This window comes from Clarias gariepinus, chromosome 4, assembly GCF_024256425.1.
Source record: "Clarias gariepinus isolate MV-2021 ecotype Netherlands chromosome 4, CGAR_prim_01v2, whole genome shotgun sequence".
Lineage (NCBI taxonomy): Eukaryota > Metazoa > Chordata > Actinopteri > Siluriformes > Clariidae > Clarias > Clarias gariepinus.
The window spans coordinates 42,600,461-42,619,324 of record NC_071103.1 but is presented as its reverse complement, the minus strand read 5'-3'; the positions used below and the strand labels follow the sequence as shown (position 1 = coordinate 42,619,324).

At 43.1% G+C, this 18,864-nt stretch overlaps 1 protein-coding gene across 2 annotated transcripts; it reads right to left on the bottom strand.

The window, feature by feature from the left end:
* Nucleotides 1–246: 246 nt before the first annotated feature.
* Nucleotides 247–15,941, bottom strand: slc6a16b (solute carrier family 6 member 16b). 2 transcript variants are annotated; one of them, XM_053494326.1, is made up of 12 exons: nucleotides 15,589–15,941; nucleotides 13,626–13,830; nucleotides 11,590–11,747; nucleotides 11,026–11,146; nucleotides 10,757–10,932; nucleotides 10,402–10,512; nucleotides 10,042–10,283; nucleotides 9,772–9,958; nucleotides 9,449–9,650; nucleotides 3,894–4,053; nucleotides 3,606–3,768; nucleotides 247–3,095 (listed from the first exon to the last, which is right to left on the bottom strand). In XM_053494326.1, the coding sequence occupies exons 2-12, from the start codon at nucleotides 13,828–13,830 to the stop codon at nucleotides 2,790–2,792; spliced, it is 2,031 nt and encodes a 676-aa protein (XP_053350301.1). In that variant the 5' UTR covers nucleotides 15,589–15,941; the 3' UTR covers nucleotides 247–2,789. The 2 variants fall into 2 exon arrangements, with proteins under 2 accessions (XP_053350301.1, XP_053350302.1); XM_053494327.1 differs by lacking the exon at nucleotides 15,589–15,941 and adding an exon at nucleotides 14,091–14,275.
* Nucleotides 15,942–18,864: the final 2,923 nt, after the last annotated feature.

Genomic DNA, 18,864 nt, shown 5'->3' with positions numbered 1-18,864 from the left:
TTAATTCATGAATGATGATTGTGTGTGTGTGTGTGGTGTAACGTGAGGTGTTAGTAGGCTGAGGTGAACACAATTTAGACTGATGATCTGAGGAGAATCTACTGGACTACGGTTATAGCAGGGGTTTGGACCAAACTGGAGGTCGTGACGCCACCTGCTGTCTACAGAGTCAATCTCCTCCTTTGTTTCATGTGCTTATGCTCCACCCCAACCCTCAGGAGAGGCGTAATGAGAATTAAAAAAAAAAAAAAAAACAGAAAGATGACGAGGATAAAGGGATTTGATTTTTTTTTTTTTTAAAAAGGGCAATGGAGGAGCTCCAAACCAGAAGGTGGCAGTAATGCATGAACATGGAGATGCGCTTATTTTGGAAATTATTATATGAACTAAGGCTTAAATTAAAAACCTGCAACCTGTAATTAAAATGATTTTTAGCATAAAATGTTTTGGTCCTGACTGATCATCTGGTGTTATAAAATCTGTGTGTAAAGTTCAGACATGTCATGTTAACAATCGGCGATATTTCACTTTTCTACTGCGTGTTGGTTGTGAGAGTTTATTTACAATAATTACTTTTTTTTAATTTATAAATTTTATTTATTTATAAATCTGTGGAGAGGTCAGAGTGCCAGTCCATGAGATTAATTTTAAGATGCAGCCCAAGACAACCAGAATGGAGTAAAAATCTTTATGGGGTGAGGAGACACACAGATTTTGTAACTTCATCAATAAATCCATCAGGATTCCTGAACAAATACACGCCTAATGATGTCATCATAATCACACTGTACATGCCTTCATGTGTTTAACATGGTGGAGTTGAGAGTTAAACCAGGTCGTTTTCATCTCAAACTCTTTACCTGCTTTAATTGAATAATGCCCCCTCACCCCCCACGTGATTTATCAGACTCCACACTACAGTTAGCTTCTTTAACTACTTTACAGTCTGTACATCTCGATATACAGTCATAAACCTTTACAAAACTCTGATATAAACATGAATATTACTTACACACCGACTGTGAGCGTAACAACAGCACAGCGAATGACCAAGGGATTTACAAAATATACAAAAGCCCAGAGAAATACAGATGGTTACAAGAACATCTTTAGCCACGCCCTTAGCACGAGAGTCTGAAAATAAATAAATAAATATATAAAAGATTGCAGGACTACATCTGCACCTCGCCCCGGACTGGTACTGACCGGAAGAGCCTCATGTCTCACACGACCCCATCAACCACCCCGCCCCATGTCCCGCCCAAATCATCCACCCCTGCAGCCACGGCCATGCCCCGTCAACCTAGCCGCAACCACAGGTCCCGGAGGTGGAGCTTTGTGAAAACAGGGACAGGCTCATGGAATAACAAAAATATTCATTTAAATCTTTCAAAACATAAGAAAAAAAATCTTGCTCCAAGATCCTTCAAAATGACATTAAATATTTGAATAAGTAGACAAATATACAGCAGAGTTTCCACGGGAAAAGCCTGATTTACGCCCCCGCATCGAGTCTACGCTGTACGCAACGTGCCACGTCTCTTTATGAGACGTGCGTCACGTGTACACACGTTTCTGGGAAGATGCACGTCAGGCTACACAAAAACCTGCGATGCGGAGGCATAAAACAGCCACAGAGATGAAGCGCTCCTAACGCTAGGCTAATCAGCAGTTAGCTTCTTTGATAAGTGAATAGCAGTTAAATACTGAGTGTTGAGGTTTTAGTACAGGTGAGTGGATGTGATGAGACCCAGGACAGGAAACGTGACTAGTCAGGTACGAATCCCTGCAGCTAAGTGAGGGGTGGAGTAAACCGGCCACTCCCATGTATTGGGGAGGTGGGGGGTGGGTAGACTGAAGAGGCCTTCCTGACTGTGTAGACGCTGTTGTAGGACACGCCCTCTGGATACTAAAGCTCAGCCCCCCTTTCCTTTTTATTTATATATTTATTTTTTACACAGTAAGATACTGCCCTTTTGCAGTCACGTGACTCTGATGGCGTCAGTTAGAACAGTGGGCGTTAACCAACATCAAGTAACTTAGTATTGAGTTAATAATTACATAAACTAGTTCTGGAATTTTAAACTTTCTGACTTGTACCTAACTAACTGTGCCGGAGTGCACTATGTAGGGTTTCTAAACCCTTGTTCCACACACCAAGTAGTGCCCTTGATCAGGGATTGGAGAGGGATTTAGGGTTGAGCCTTGTGTTGGTCATGTGAGCCGTGAACAGAACACCACGTGCAGGTTAGAAGCGATGTGAAAGTGCCTCCATCACTGCGCCTGGATGTAGGTTTTGGTGCCGGAATGTGGTGAGTCACATCGCCTTCACTGTACAGGAGTGGGCGGGACCAAGAGGGACAGGTCGCATGACATCAGGTGCAAAAGGTGTTTTACTGTCGACGTGCTGCGAGGGTGTTTAGCAGATGGTAAGATACTCAGAGAGAGAGAGAGAGAGAGAGAGAGAGAGACCCGTGTCCTCAGGTTTACAGCAGGTCCTGGATCTGAGATGCAGAAACTTAATTATCTATTTAAAAAATGACTGGAATGACCTGATTAAAATAACAAAAATATTGTGTGTGTGTGTTACCTCCTCTTATGGCACAGCAATAAATTTGTTCCTACTTCATGTAAACTTTAAAGAGATGTGTACCAACTGTACAGAGTCCAAAGCAGCAGAAGGTGTGTATGTGTGTGTGTGTGTGTGTGTGTGTGTGTGTGTGTGTGTTTGAGCAGATATGCTCTCTCTCTCTCTGGTGTAACTCATCACCAGTCAGTTCCTCTGCAGCTCACACTTGTGTAGACGCCTCCTGTTCCTCCTCACCTGAAAGTGGGAGGAGCCTGTAGCCATTTTCAACCAATGGGGCGGGGGCAGGGTGCTGTTCAGTGTTCAGCAGTGTGCCAAGAGGGGCGGGGTCAGTGTCCGTGGTGCGGCAGGGGGCGTATCCCGATGCGGTGTCGAGAGCCGACTTGCTGAAGCGCTGCCGTAACGCGGCATGGGCGTAACCCAGGGGAACAGGAAGTACTGCGAGGATGATGAGAGAGGAGAGCATGGCCAACGCCCAATCAGGGTATGGCAACTTCTCCTCCAACGCCTAGGACAGAAAGAGAGTCAAAAAGGGTCAGTCCCCTAATTGACAGTGTCAATGTCGCAAAGCAGCTTCACAGCATCAGAAAGATCAGATCGTCCCTGATGAATGAGCCGAGGGCGGCGACTCACAACACAAGTGTTGGGCTTTTATTAGTATCAGGTTTTTTTTACGATTTTGCCCAATTCTAAACATACTGAAGTTAATTCTAAACTTAAATAATCTGTTCCTACCACACATGCTGCCTGCCAGTGTGAGAACAATTCAAAGAGCACCACCTGTAGGATTATCGGGGAACTGCAGCATTTTACAAACTCAAATGTAAACGTGCATAAATTAAATAAAATTATAAAAAATGAATTCTGGAGTTAATGCGTCTCTACAATCTGTTTATTAGTTATTAAAAATAAATAATTGATTTAATTTTGTTATATTTTATTATTTATTTAATTGTGTGTGTGTGTGTGTGTGTGTGTGTGTGTGTGTGTGTGTGTGTGTGTGTGTGTGAGAGAGTACCGTCTCTCTGTTCCAGGCGGTGTATTTTGGTCGGGTGAGACACATCTTCAGCAGACTGGCTGCTAACAGAGTCAGCATGGCTAACAAACACACGTACTTCCACAGATACTTATACAACACACACACCGGCCGGCCCAGCATCTGTCTGATGTCTTCCAGGAACCTGTCTCACATATATACACACACACACACACACACACACACCATCAGCAATGCCAACTCTGATCAAAACAGTAACATCATAATTTACTCTTTTTCTTATACACACACACGAGCCGGTTGTGTTACCTGTCCGCTCCATATACCCAGGCGACACTAATGGTCTGGAATACGACGACGATGATGAGCGGCAGTGTGGCGGAGTAATCATCAAACATCCCCACAAAGTAATTCCCACAGCGCTGAGTGAACAACAGACCGATCACACACGCAAACGCACAGCTACACACTGCAGAAAGAGGGACAGAGAGTGAGACAGGCAAGGACAGTCAGTGAGACACACAAACATATATAAATGTACAGAGGTTTTAGAAATTTGCAGATTTCCTCTCAAACCTAGTTGTTTCTGTAGACAAAGTGCTAATTGCTGGAGATTTTAATATTCATTTTAAGTATCCAGAAGACCCTGCACGTAGAGCATTAATGTCCGTACTGGACTCGGTAGGAGTAAATCAGTGTGTAGTAGGACCCACTCATAAAGCAGGTCACACTTTAGATTTAATAATATTCTTCGGATTAAGTATAAGAAATTTATTCACAATTTCACTATCTGAAGTTATCTCAGATCACTGTCTTGTCTCAATTCAAGTGTGTCACAGTAATAATTCCCAACTTTGATTAGATCACCGTCTGACCCCACAGAACTCAATCAGGCGACTGAATGTTTAGAGTCGATGTTCCGTTATACCTTGGATAATGTAGCTCCAGTTAAAAGAAAAATTATTAAAGATAAGAAACTTACTCCCTGGTATAACGATCACACGCGCTCTTTAAAACAGACCGCTCGGAAATTAGAACGTAAATGGCGTCAAACTAAATTGTTAGTATTTCAAAACGCATGGAAGGAGAGCATCCTGAACTATAGAAAAGCTCTTAGTGTAGCTAGATCAACATATCCCTCCACTCTTATAGAAAATAAAAATAATTCTAGATTTTTATTTAATGCTGTAGCCAAATTAACCAGAAATAAAATTGAGGTTTTAAAACCAAACAATGTAATTTATGCTGATGTTAATCTAGCCATGTCAGATCAGAACCTAGAATACTTTACTCCCCTTGAAGAGAATGAACTAATTTCACTCATCTCTTCTGCAAATTCATCAACCTGTATATTAGATCCTGTACCGACACATTTTCTTAAACAGATAGTACCAGCAATAACAGAACCCCTGTTAAGAATAATTAATTCTTCACTCAGCATTGGTTATGTTCCAAACTCTTTTAAATTAGCAGTTATTAAACCAATAATTAAGAAACCTGACCTCGACCCCAGTCAGCTGTCCAGTTACAGGCCAATATCAAACCTCCCCTTTATCTCTAAGATTCTGGAAAAGATAGTAGCAGAGCAGCTATGCTCATATCTACATAGAAATAACATACATAAACTGTATCAGTCAGGATTTAGGCCTCATCACAGCACAGAGACAGCACTCGTTAAAGTAGTAAATGACATTCTATTGGCCACTGATCAGGGTTGTGTAACTATGCTTGTATTACTCGACCTCAGGGCAGCTTTTGACACTATTGATCATAGTATTTTTCTTCACAGATTAGAAAATGTAGTAGGAATTAAGGGTACAGCCCTCTCCTGGCTCAAATCCTATTTGACCGATCGGTATCAGTATGTAGACTTAAATGATGATTATTCTGCATGCTCTCTAGTGCAGTTTGGTGTTCCACAGGGTTCTGTTTTAGGTCCACTGCTTTTTTCCCCTTTATATGCTTTCATAGTTTTCATTGTTATGCTGATGACACAGTTATATGTCTCAGCAAAACAAGATAAGAAAAATCAGCTTACTAAAGTTGAGCAATGTGTGCAGGACATAAGAGATTGGATACTAATTAACTTCCTAGTCCTAGTCATAGGACCGCATGCAGCTAGAAGTAAGATTCTAGATCACACTGTAACTTTAGATGGCCTTTCTGTTCCATCAAGTGCAACAGTAAAAGACCTCGGTGTGATTACAGATTCCAGCCTTTCATTTGAAGCTCATGTAGATAATATTACCAGGATAGCATTCTTTCGCCTCAGAGATATTGCCAAGATAAGGAATATATTGTCGCTAAACGATGCAGAAAAACTAGTTCATGCTTTTATCACCTCTCGGTTGGACTATTGTAATGCCTTACTGTCTGGTTTTTCAACTAGATGCATATACAAGCTTCAGCTAGTCCAGAATGCAGCAGCGAGAGTCCTCACTAGAACCAGAAGATATGAGCACATCACCCCTATCTTATCTACACTGCATTGGCTCCCTGTGAAATTTCGAAATTGATTTTAAAATATAGTGGAAGCTTGGATTATGAGCATAATTCATTCCGGAAGCAGGCTCATATTACAAAACACTTGTAAACCAAATTAAATTTCCCATACGAAATAATGGAAACCCAAATTATTCATTCTACAGTCAAAAAAAATAAATACATAAAAATAATTCATATATAATATGAAGTAAAAAAAAATTAACCTGTCTTTTACCTCAAATTCATTTAAAAATTAATCCCGACAAATAAGTGTTTCTGTTTGTTCGTGCATGTGCTGTGTAAGTGTGTGTGTGTGTGTACACACACTGCTTTACACAGAAACTCTGCTCTGTCGCGATTCTTTTCAAGGGTAATGTGCCGGTTCATTTTATTTAATTTTTTTTACTTTACAGCAGTGATTCCGTTAGTAGTTCCGTTTGCTAATTATTTGGATAAAACAGTCTCTCTGTTATATGTGTGTGTGTGTCTGCGTATAATGTGCGTGCACACACACACATATAACAGAGAGACTGTTTTAGTCTCTCCATTAATGGAGAGACTGTTTTATCTAAAAAATTAGCAAGGAACATCGCTAGTTACACTCGCGTGAGCGCAGACTAACGGAATGTGGAAAGCCAAGGGGGGGGGGTGGAAGAGGGCTGTAAAGGCAAGAGATGTGTGTGTGTATGTGTGTGTGTGTTGTTGTGAGTCAGTGTCAAATTACGCGCACACGCACACACACACTCGCCTTTACAGCTCCCCTACTACCCCCTCCTCCTCTCGGCTTCCCACACAAACACACACACACACAAACACTGCCTAAAAGCTCTGTCACAATTCTTTTCAAAGGTAAAATGAAAAACAACAGGCTGATCTTTACCCTCTAATGAGACTTGATTTTGCTTTATACGCGCGCACACACGCGCACTGTACAAACACAAAATAAAATGTGTTTTACACACACACGCGCGGTCACAGTATTATAGTAAACAGTACACGCGTGCACGGATGTTGATTATACCAGAATGAAACGAGCAATAAGACCCAGCAGGGGAGACGATTACCCCAAATTCCGCAGCGCAAGAGAGAGAAAAACGACTGGCTCCGTTGTGATCACGTGACGCTCTGCATCAAAACAAGAAGCGCATGCGTGATACATAATATTTGGTGCTCGTAAACCAAGACAATGCTCGTTTTTTAAGTAAAAAGTTATTAAAAATCTTTGCTCATCTTGCGGAACACTCGTAAACCCACGTTACTCGTAATACGAGGTTCCACTGTACTACTTTTGACATATAAAGCATTAAATGGTCTCCTGCCGCAGTATCCGAGTGAACTGCTAGTGTCTTATGATCCGCCACACCTACTTTTATCAAAGGATGCAGGCTGCTTGTCAGTACCACGTATAATGAAAACTACTCTGCTGGGGGCCGAGCTTTTTCTTCTCAAAGCCCCAAAGTTATCAAATAGTCTTCCAAATAATGTTCGGGACTCAGACACAGTCTCAGTGTTTAAGTCCAGGCTAAAAACCTATTTATTTAATCAAGCATTTTTTAAGATTAGCCTTAGGTAAAGGAGCAGATCTGGGGGACTCATGGACGTAGAGTATTATGGTAAACTGGTATGTTTAGATGCTGTCTTCCCCACTCTCCTTGATCACCCCGGTTTGTTGATGGTGAGGTGATTGGTTGCTTTACATCTCAGGGAGCCCTCATGTCTGTGTTTCCTACTGGCTCTCCCTTTTAGTTATGCTGTCATAGTTAGTCCTGCCAGAGTCTCTGCTTGCACTCTGAAATAAATATACATTTACATTATACATTATATGACTGCGACCATACCTACCTACTGTTATCTCTCCACTTCTGTTCTCTCTTCCCTCTCTCTCTCTTTCTGTCAAGCTACACATGTCATTCCTGGGCTGCCAGTGATCCAGACTCCCTCTGCCCTCCAGTGATCCTACCTGTCTGACCCATCCTGTTGCCCCGCTTCTGGTTGGAGATCTTGTCACATGGATGCCCCGTGTGTCTCTTTGGGATGTGTCTGGGGACGGTTTCACTCTACCTAGAAGACAGTTTTTGGCCGATCCATGGGGAAACACACCGATCCACGGTGAAACAGGCGGATCCATGGTGGAGGTTCAGGTTTGGAGTTGAGATTGTCCCTCATCCCTTCACTAATCCTGACCCAGAGAGACACTTCTCCATATCTCAGGACCATCAGGAAGGTGTCTGACTGGCCACAATGTTATTTTGCAGCAGGACACAGAAACCCATCAATGATCTTCAGTGGAAGTGATGGTTTGGCCCCACAGTGCCCTGATCTCATCATCATCCACATCATCCAGTCTAACTGGGATTACATGAGGGGACAGGGGGATCTGAGACGGCCTCACGTCCACAGAAGATCTGTGCCCAGTCCTCCAAGACGTTTGGACCGACCGACCTGCCGAGTTCCTTCACAAACGTTGTGTAAATAAACCTCGAGGAACTCATGTTTTACAAACAATGTGTGTTCACATTAAACTCTGGTCTGATTTAGATCAGATTTTTTATTTGTTTGTTTATTTTCCATTTTGCTAAGTTGTGTAAAAAAAATAAAATAAAAAAAAACTACAGTGAAACCTAATGCGGTCTGCGAGTGTTCCACGAGACGAGCAAAGATTTTTAATAAATTTTGACTTGAAAAATGAGCAAGTCTTGGTTTATAAGAACGGAGTATCATGTATCACGCGTGCGCTTCTTGTTTTGATGCCGACCGTCACGTGTTCACAACTGAGCCAACGTTTTTTCTCTCTCTTATGCTGCAGAATTGTGAGTAATCGTCTCCCCTGCTGGGTCTTAGTGCTCGTCTCTCACTGGTATAATCAACATCCGTGCTCGTGTGTACTGTTTACTTTAACACTGTGACCACCATTTGTGTGTGTGAAACATTTTATTTTGTGTTTGTAAGCGTGTGTGTACAGCAAGACACGTGTGCGCGCATGTAAAGCAAAAGAAAGAACACTTATTTGTCAGGATTTATTTTTACTTTTTTTTTTTTTAAGTAAAGTACAGGTTAATTTGTTTAATTTTTACTTTATATTTTGTATTATTTACTTTTATGTATTTATTTTTTAGGGCTGTGGAACGAATAATTTGAGTTTCCATTATTTCTTATAGGAAAATTTTATTTAGTTTACAAGTGTTTTGGAATATGAGCCCGCTTCTGGAACGAATTATGCTCGTAATCCAAGGGTCCACTGTATTTCAATTTTTTAAATTTTTGCATTATTATTATTTTTTTATAATAATAGTGTTCTTAAAGCATCTTTGCACACTTGTCTAAAACATGGGTACATTACTGTAGACTGGGAGACGAGTGAGAAAGATGTGTATACACACCGGTGAAGATGAGTTTGTGTTTCCTGAAGGAGGAGAAGGTGTCACAAAGGGGCGTGAGTATCCCCTCCATGGTGCCAAACATGGTGGACAGGCCCAGGTTGAGGAGCATGAGAAAGAACAGGGCCGACCAGAAGGGACTGGCGGGAAACAGAGTCATCGCCTCGGTGAAGGCAATAAACGCCAAACCTGTCCCCTCCACACCCTGAGATGGAGACCCGGAGGACACAGGGTGTTATTATGAATGCAGAACTGCCCAGCAAGCACTTAAACTCCTATAAGGGTTTATGCAACACACACACACACACACACACACACACACACACCTTATTCATGGCGTCCTCCAGGCTGCAGTTGCTGATGTTGAAGCCGGTGAGGTTCAGCTGACGCCCCTGCTCACTGTACCACTGTTTATACATCTCTACGGTAACAGACTCTGTCTCCGATATGTTAATGATCAAATCGGGTGGAGCAGCAGAGGAGGCAAGCGCTTCAGATAACAGATTCAGATTCCTGCAACACACACACAAATTAATACATGTAAATCATCATCTGCCCCGTTCCCTCAGCCCACATGTGGGTGTGTGTGTGCGTACTTTAAAATGCAGGACTTGGAGAAGGTCTTGGCCCTGAAACCGAGCACAGAGAAGACAACGAGCGAGGCAAGGATGGAGGTGAGGAAGTTGATGGTGGAGACGGTGAAGGCGTCGCGGTGACAGTTGTTGTTGCGCTGGTTGTAGGAGGAGTACGCGATTATGGAGCCGAAACCCAAACCCAGGGCAAAGAACACCTGGGTGAACGCCTGACGCCACACCTGTACATCACCCCAGATCTCCACCTGAGAGAGACAGATGATGATTAATACTGTGTCTATGAGGACGCTGTTGTGTGTGTGTGTGAGAGAGAGAGACAGACAGAGAGAAAGAGAGAGAGAGCGAGAGTGTATTGGAGTGTACCTTTGGGCTGAACATGAACTTAAGACCCTCTGCTGCTCCGTCCAGTGTGAGACCTCGAATCAGGAAACACAGCAAGACAACGTACGGGAACACAGAGGAGAAGTACATCACCTACACCACAGGAGCAACAGCATCCTCATCATCACACACTTTACCACAGTACAAAAGAAATCTAATTTATTTACTACACAAACAAACAATCACTGCTGTGTTTATCCTGTTTAGCTACAGGTCGAGCCACGGGTCACAAGGAGGATCTACAGAAACTAGACGACTGGCCTTTTATAACCTTTACTTTACAAACACCATAAGGTCAAAAGCTTTTACCCCAACCGTTTATGAGACACACACACACCTTGCCAGAAGACTTGATGCCCTTGAACATGGCGCCACAGACGATGACCCAGGCGAGAACGAGGCAGCCGGTGATGGGCAGGTTGAACTCCCCTGTCTCATTGATAGAGTGCGTAATGTCCAGAGCCTTACGGAACCAGAAGTATGACGTAGGAGAACTTGCAGCACACTCATGTACTACACACACACACACACACACAGAAGAGTCAAGAGGTTTACACCTGATCTACCTTTCACCACACGACAATCTAAACACACACACACACACACCTGTGGTGTTCCCCTCCTTGGGGCAGTTCTCCCAGGGTAACGGACTCTGGAATGATTTAAAAAGATAAAATAGACTCCAACAGATAATGACGTTATAATACAGGGCCACAAAGAAACACACCTGAGAGACAGACAGGTAAGTGGGGAAGGGGGAGAGAAAGAGAGAAAAAAAAAGAGGGAGAGAGGAAGGTGTGTTATTAAGTGTATATATAAGTGTAAAGTACAAGTTTAGTGGCGGAGCACTGAAGTTCGTATTGAGTTTGAACGTTAGCGACGTTTCTTCAGGATCGATGGCTGCACCTGAGCTTCACTGAGCTCTCGACTCTCTGATTCTTCTGTCTTTAGGATGAAGCAGGTGTGACCTGAGATCAATCAGACTTCAATCAGATACAAAATGATGCAATGGGGCCGGGACAGGAAGAGGAGGTTCTGTACATCATTATAGAGAAGACTTAATTAACCAAACTGCGCGCGCACACACACACACACACACACACTAATCTTGAGGTAAAGTGTCCATGGGGACGTCACTCAGATGTGGGACGAGCGGTCTGCGGTACGCACCACGCAGCTGGAGTAGCCAATCCCCACCAGTTTGGGTGAGATGTGTCTCCAGACGCCGATGCTGCCCTGTCGGATCTTCTGACCCACCGCTAACTCCAAGAAGAACAACGGCACGCCGACCAGCATCATCAACAGCACATAGAGCAGCAGAAACGCTCCTGAGGGAGAGAAGATTTATACCCATTTAATGTTCTCTTACTTTTTTTTAACACAAGTGCAACTATTTGCAGTTTCTTAGTTTTCGTATGAACTGGTCATGGAGTGTGATTCGATATTAACTAATCCTCACACCACTTAGTTCAGGGTCGTGTCTCCAGCCCTAACTTAACTTAAGGCAGAGAGTGTGTGTGTGTCTATGTGTGTGCGAAGCCGAAAGGAGTTGGGGGTGGGTGGGGGCTGTGTGTGTGTGTGCGCGCGCGCGCTTCGCACATAATAGACACACACTCGCCTTTACCCGAAAGTAATTCTACTAATAAGCCGAGTCTGAGGGCCTGTCCACACAGAGACGTGTTTCGCTGTATACGTATACATTTTTTATCGTATTGACGTTTCGTCCACATGGATCCGGCGTTTTAGGAGACTGAAACCGCTATTTTTTGAAACCGGGTCCCAAAGTGGATAAATCTGTAAACGACACCCTTGCGGTCTCGTGTGTACGGCCAATCCGTATATTTTGTGAAACGATGATGTCATCACATCACGTGTCGGCTGCGTCACACGTAACAGCAACAACAATAATGGTGGACTACATGATTGTGTTTGTGTTGCTACAAAGCCTACTAGCTTTATTACAGCAAAATCTATTGCTTCTATGCAACTGTTATGAGCAACAAGCGATAATGGACAACACCATCTCGGTTCGTATACAGCGCGCAAGGTTATGCGCATGCTCAAAGTCTTCTTCTCCGTGTATAGTGTATCTCTATGGCAGAATTACAGCGCCCCATACTGGTCTGGAATATATACTACACCGTTTTCAGTGGTTTCATGTGTACGCAGATATTTCTTGAGACGACGCCGTGTTTACGTAAAAAAAAATTATCGGATACCGAATGCACCGGCTTCGTGTGGACGAACCCTGAGAGTTTTAATTATTTGATAGTTTATTTCACATTTCTTGTTTGTAATGGCTAAATACAAATAAAAAGTGAACCTTATTTTTTTTTTACTGTTTTTATTAAAATATATAATTTTAATAGGAGGAGCCTGGAGATATTTTAGACTTTGCAAATTTTTCCCCCGAGTTTTTTCCTGAGGCTTTTTAATATCGTCCATATCGATATAAGAATTATATCATATCGACCAAAAATAAGGAATATATTGTAATATAAATGTTTGCCATATCGTCCAGCCCTACTGATACCCGTCCTCCGGAATCTGACCGGACCACACAAATGCCCCCTAGCGGGCACTGAACCAAACCTATAGACCCTTTGCCTGGGCCACGACCGGGTTCTGTGGGCAACCCGGGCACCACACATGACTGCAGGTGCGGGACGCGGCTTCCTGTTTTGCTGGTCACACTTATTTACAGGGGTTTTATGGATCAGGTTTGTTCGGATCATCAACCACAGACACGAATGTCGCAGCCATGAGGATCACGAGGCCACCAAAAGCCCTTCTGCCACAACTAGGCCTGATCCAAAGAAAGGCAGATTATTATGAACATCCTTTATTAAATGCACTTATTAAACATCACAAAGTGATGGAGAAACACAAGGCTTCTGATGTCACTAAACACCACCTGGAGACGGCGGTAGCAAACCTGGAGTCCGGTCATTGAGGCGACTGGTGGTTGTTAAAAAAGACCTGGACTAAATAAAACAAATACATAAATAAAAAAAAACATCAGACTCTCCGAGACGGGGTCGCCCCGCCCTAGAGAATTCACTAGAGCTGCTAGAGCCAGTGATTTATGCATCATGTTACTTTTCTGTCTCCGGATCAAGAGACACACGGACAGACACAAACAGACAGACAAGACACGGACACACACGGACACGGACACACACGGACACGGACACACACGGACACACCTCCTCCGTTCTGATGACACAGGTAGGGGAATCTCCAGACGTTTCCGAGCCCAACGCTGAATCCCACCTGAGCCAAGAAATATTCCACCTTACTGTCCCAGCCCTCACGCGCCCTGTCCATCGGGGCTTCAGGAACCACATCATGCCCCGCCTCCTGCCCCGCCTCAAAGCCATCTTCAGGCAGTGGGGGCTTTTCTGAGCTCATCTGCAGAAAAAGCGAAACACTATTATAAGATTTATCTCAGATACTAGATGCCTAGGGCTGAAATGATTTTTCTAGTAATTCGAATACAAAAAATGATCGAGGCAAAATCTTCTGCCTCGAAGCTTCTTTTAATTAATTTTATAATGTTTTTGCGCATTATAATCTTTTATTATTTGTTTGGCGTGACAGCGAAAGAAGTACCTCAGAACTAAAACTTTAAGAATTTACAGCTCAGACATAACGTATAAGCCTTTACTCACAGTTTTTGTGGTTTTCTCTCGCTGGTTCCCTCTTCTCTTGACTCGCTGATAATTTTATCGCTCATTTCCAATTTGCAGCCGCAACAGAACGCTCCCTTAAATCAATACACAGCTAACTGTTTGTGTCTCCTTCCACTTTGTGGGTGACATAAGCACTTCTTCATCTGTACCTCAATCACTCACCCTCACTCACTCTACCTCACCCTCACTCACTCACTCACACTCACTCTACCTACCTCACGCTCACTCACTCTACCTACCTCACGCTCACTCACTCTACCTACCTCACGCTCGCTCACTCTACCTACCTCACGCTCGCTCACTCTACCTACCTCACGCTCGCTCTACCTACCTCACCCTCGCTCACTCTACCTCACCCTCGCTCACTCTACCTCACCCTCGCTCACTCTACCTCACCCTCACTCACTCACACTCACTCTACCTACCTCACCCTCATTCTACCTACCTCACCCTCACTCACTCACTCTACCTCACCCTCACTCACTCACTCTACCTCACCCTCACCCACTCACTCTACCTCACCCTCACTCACTCACTCTACCTCACCCTCACTCACTCACTCTACCTCACCCTCACTCACTCACTCTACCTCACCCTCACTCACTCACTCTACCTCACCCTCACTCACTCACTCTACCTCACCCTCACTCACTCTATCTCACGCTCACTCTACCTCACGCTCACTCACTCACCCTCACTCTACCTACCTCACCACTTATTCTACCTACCTCACCCTCACTCACTCACTCTACCTCACTTACCCTCACTCTACCTACCTCACCCTCACTCACTCTACCTCACTTACCCTCACTCTACCTACCTCACCCTCACTCACTCACTCTACCTCACCCTCACTCTACCTCACCCTCACTCACTCTACCTCACGCTCACTCACTCTACCTCACGCTCACTCACTCTACCTCACGCTCACTCTACCTACCTCACCACTTATTCTACCTACCTCACGCTCACTCACTCACCCTCACTCATTCACTCTACCTCACCCTCACTCACTCACTCTACCTCACCCTCACTCACTCTACCTCACCCTCACTCACTCACTCTACCTCACCCTCACTCTACCTACCTCACCCTCATTCTACCTACCTCACCCTCATTCTACCTACCTCACCCTCACTCACTCACTCTACCTCACCCTCACTCACTCACTCTACCTCACCCTCACTCACTCACCCTCACCCACTCACTCACTGACCATCACTCACTCTACCTCACCCTCACGCACTCTACCTCACTCTACAGTTTACCTCAGAAACGGCGGTTTATTTGCCAGGTCAGCCCCGCCCCCTCCGTGGGCGAGTAACTGATGCAACAGCTTTGACGTGTCCTCCGCGCGTGCAGTAATCTCTCAGCACACCGCGGTGTTAATTATAATGACAATAATAATAATAATGATGATAAAAATAATAATAACATGTCCCGTGTGTGTGTGTGTGTGTTAATGTTATAACCTTACCTCCTGTGCGCCTGTGAATCCCAACGGGTCCGCCAGTCTTTTGTCTCTCTGTCTCTTCCGGCTTTTACTCTTTTACACACACACACACACTCACTCACTCACTCACTCCACCGGGTGTTTTAATTCAACAGCCGTTTAAACAAAGCAGCGGCCACACCCCCGGAGGTGCCGCGCATTGTCCAACACAAAACTGCAGTAATTAATAGCGAGTGATAAAGTAAGAGATCACTGACAGTTGGTACAGTGCTAGCGCGCGCAAACACATACTGCGCTCTACTGAACGGGCTGCCACGTGGATCAGGCGCGCGCTAGCAATGGGTCGTTCTTTTTAAACGAGTCTTTAACGTGACTCAGAAAAACGAGTCGTCTCAGAGAGTGATTCGTCCACGTTCTACTGCGCGCGCATGCGAAAAACATCGCAAACCCCCGGAAGGTTATGTACAGGAAACAGAATTAAACGATTCTTTCTCAATACCGAGTCGTTCGTTCGTCTGTCACGTGACTCCCATAAACCCAGCAGTGATGGGAAGCATGAATCATTTTAGTGACTCGGTTCTTTATATCTCGTTCATCAAAATAAACGAATCTTTTTTTGTCATTTAATTAATTTCGTTCTTTTGACATGAAATGAAATAAAATGTTGTATTTTTCATTACAAATACACCCAACACGTCTACATACACTAATTTAGTCTATAGTTCCGGTAATGAGAATATTACACTACAGCCAAGGATATATTATAATAAACAGAATGAGCAGCTCAACATCACATCCTGTCGGAGGCGTTTGATCTTTTGAACGTATTGCACCGCATAGCGTCTATGGAAGTCACGTGACAAAAGCCCGAACGACGGTGTGGACGAGTCACTCAATTCTGTTTCCTGTACATAACCTACGGGGGGGGGGGGTGATGATTTGCGCATGCGCGCCCAGTAGAACATGAGCGGATCACTCGTTCGTCTGAGTCACGTTAAAGAGTCGAACAAGTCGTTCGTGAACGACCTCACTACCTTCCGCGACTCTGGGCTCCTGTTCGCGGGTTGTGGGTTGCGGTTTTTTGGGCTTATTTACAATAAAGACTGGGGAAAAGTAAAAGAACCTAAAGACTGGATACATTTGGTTGTTGGTGGTGAAAGAAAGGTTTGTGCAGGTACTGTAAGGACTCAGTGTTTCATGGGTGTGTAGGCATTGGTACAGGTGGTTGGACAGAAAAACTGTACTGGACATGCCCACCTGCTTAAAAAGCATGAGAAAATGATTATTATTTTTATTGAACAAAAATATGGAACAAGATATACATTTATAATAGCATAATAAAGTTGTGTAAACATTGATCAAAAACAAGGCACGCATTAATTACAAAGAAAACTAAGTATCGAAAAAGCACTCAAGGAAATAATAATAAATATATGTATATCACAAAGAAAAAATTTATAAATAAGTGAATAAAAATGAAAAAGGGCCTCTTTATTCTTCTTCTAATAAACCAAAATCTTGTATTATTCCAGTGGTTTTCAAATATTTTTTGTCATTTCCCACTTAAGGGGGTGTTTTCAAGCCCCACTTGTCACAAAATGATAACGAAATCGGCCAAGTTTACTATTTATTGAAATATCAATTTCTAAACCAATAAGTTCAAAACAGATAAAATACATGTGCAATTGTTATAACAGACTTACTTCGTCACTTATCTAGAGCTTTCTTTCAAAGAAGTCAAGTGGCTTATTAACGTGACTGGGGTGTGTTGTCTCTAAGTGTCTTCCTACTTTGTCGGTCTCATGCTGTCTGCTGCCAGCGGTTTAAGACACAAAACACACACATGTCTCTTCTCTGCCCCCACCATCACTACAGTACGCTACTGACCCGGTTTGTGTCCGCGGTAAAGTTAGGATGATATTCGCATCTCCGAATTCAATAGCTGCGTAAATAAACCCGCAAATAAGATACCCAGATATATTTCCTCTCTACATTGTCTTTCAGCTACTTCTGCCTTAAATTATACATGTTTAAAAGCATAAACACCATTATTCTCTACGGCACAACAATGATTTAGGGATCATCGCGAAAACGCCGCAAAGCAACAAAAAGCGTAGAACGATATTGATCTTCTCTTCTGTTCAGCGCCTGAAGGATCAAAAGCAACTTTGTTATCACACTGGAAACTAGAAATGCCAGACTAGTACTGCCTGATAAAATATTAATGTTTAACAAAAATACAGAAACATCAGCATACACATTAGAATAAATGAAATTACATATGTAGCGAACCCCCCCGAATGAAGGATGACACTTTACTGATGACGTTTTGAAGGTTTAATGGCAGTAAACCATCAATCTCACCGTAAGAACTGAGAATAAATACAGAAGCAACGTATAAGCGAAATTCACAGTCTTACACTCATAAACCTTGTGACGTAAAGTATGTTTCAACATAAAATTAACAAACGTAATCGCTTTGTCACGCAAAACATTTAAACATATCCTTATTTACATCATGAACATACCTTGTGCCTCTATCAAGGGGGCTGCTAATGACAAAATAAATCTCCATGAACTCCGTTAAACCATCACACTTCAAAAACTTTTGCGACTGACACAAAAACTGCGCCAACAACGGTATATCCGCAAATCGCCCCGTCAAAATAAAAGCCTTATGCTCAAACCTGAGGTTGGTAATAAAAACAGCGATAACTGTCAAAATAAGGTGTAAGATGAATAAAGGCACTTAGGGGGGGGTTATTTACACTCCCACCAGAATTATGAATAATTGGTTTACATAGGAGCCACAATGAATAATTCTCCCAAAACAAAAATAACCTATGTAAAGTTACTTTAAGAACTTTCTAACAACAATACAAGTTTTTGTACTGGACGCTCCACAACTGATAGTTTACTAGAGCGTTGACCTTTGTTATTGAGTCTCTTTGAGACGTAGCTTCCTGTTTTCGTATCGTTGCCGCGAAAGTTTGCGTTTGTGTTAGCGTTTAAATTACATACTTTTTTTCATTTATACAATAATAAATATTAATAGCAACTAGTTTTTACATCTCACACTATTTGGCTTCGCCTTTTTCTGCGCTTTTTGGAGAACGCGCGAGTTTCTTTTTCTAAAAACAACAAACGGAATTCAGCTCCAAACAACTACAACTCCGACTCAGGTACGTTATCATGTCCAATATTCAGCTTGTTCAGTGTGTGGAGTGCAGGATGTTTAGACATTCTTCCTCCGTCGTTAGCGGTAATTTTATTTGTGATAGGTGTGTGTTAGTGAGCACT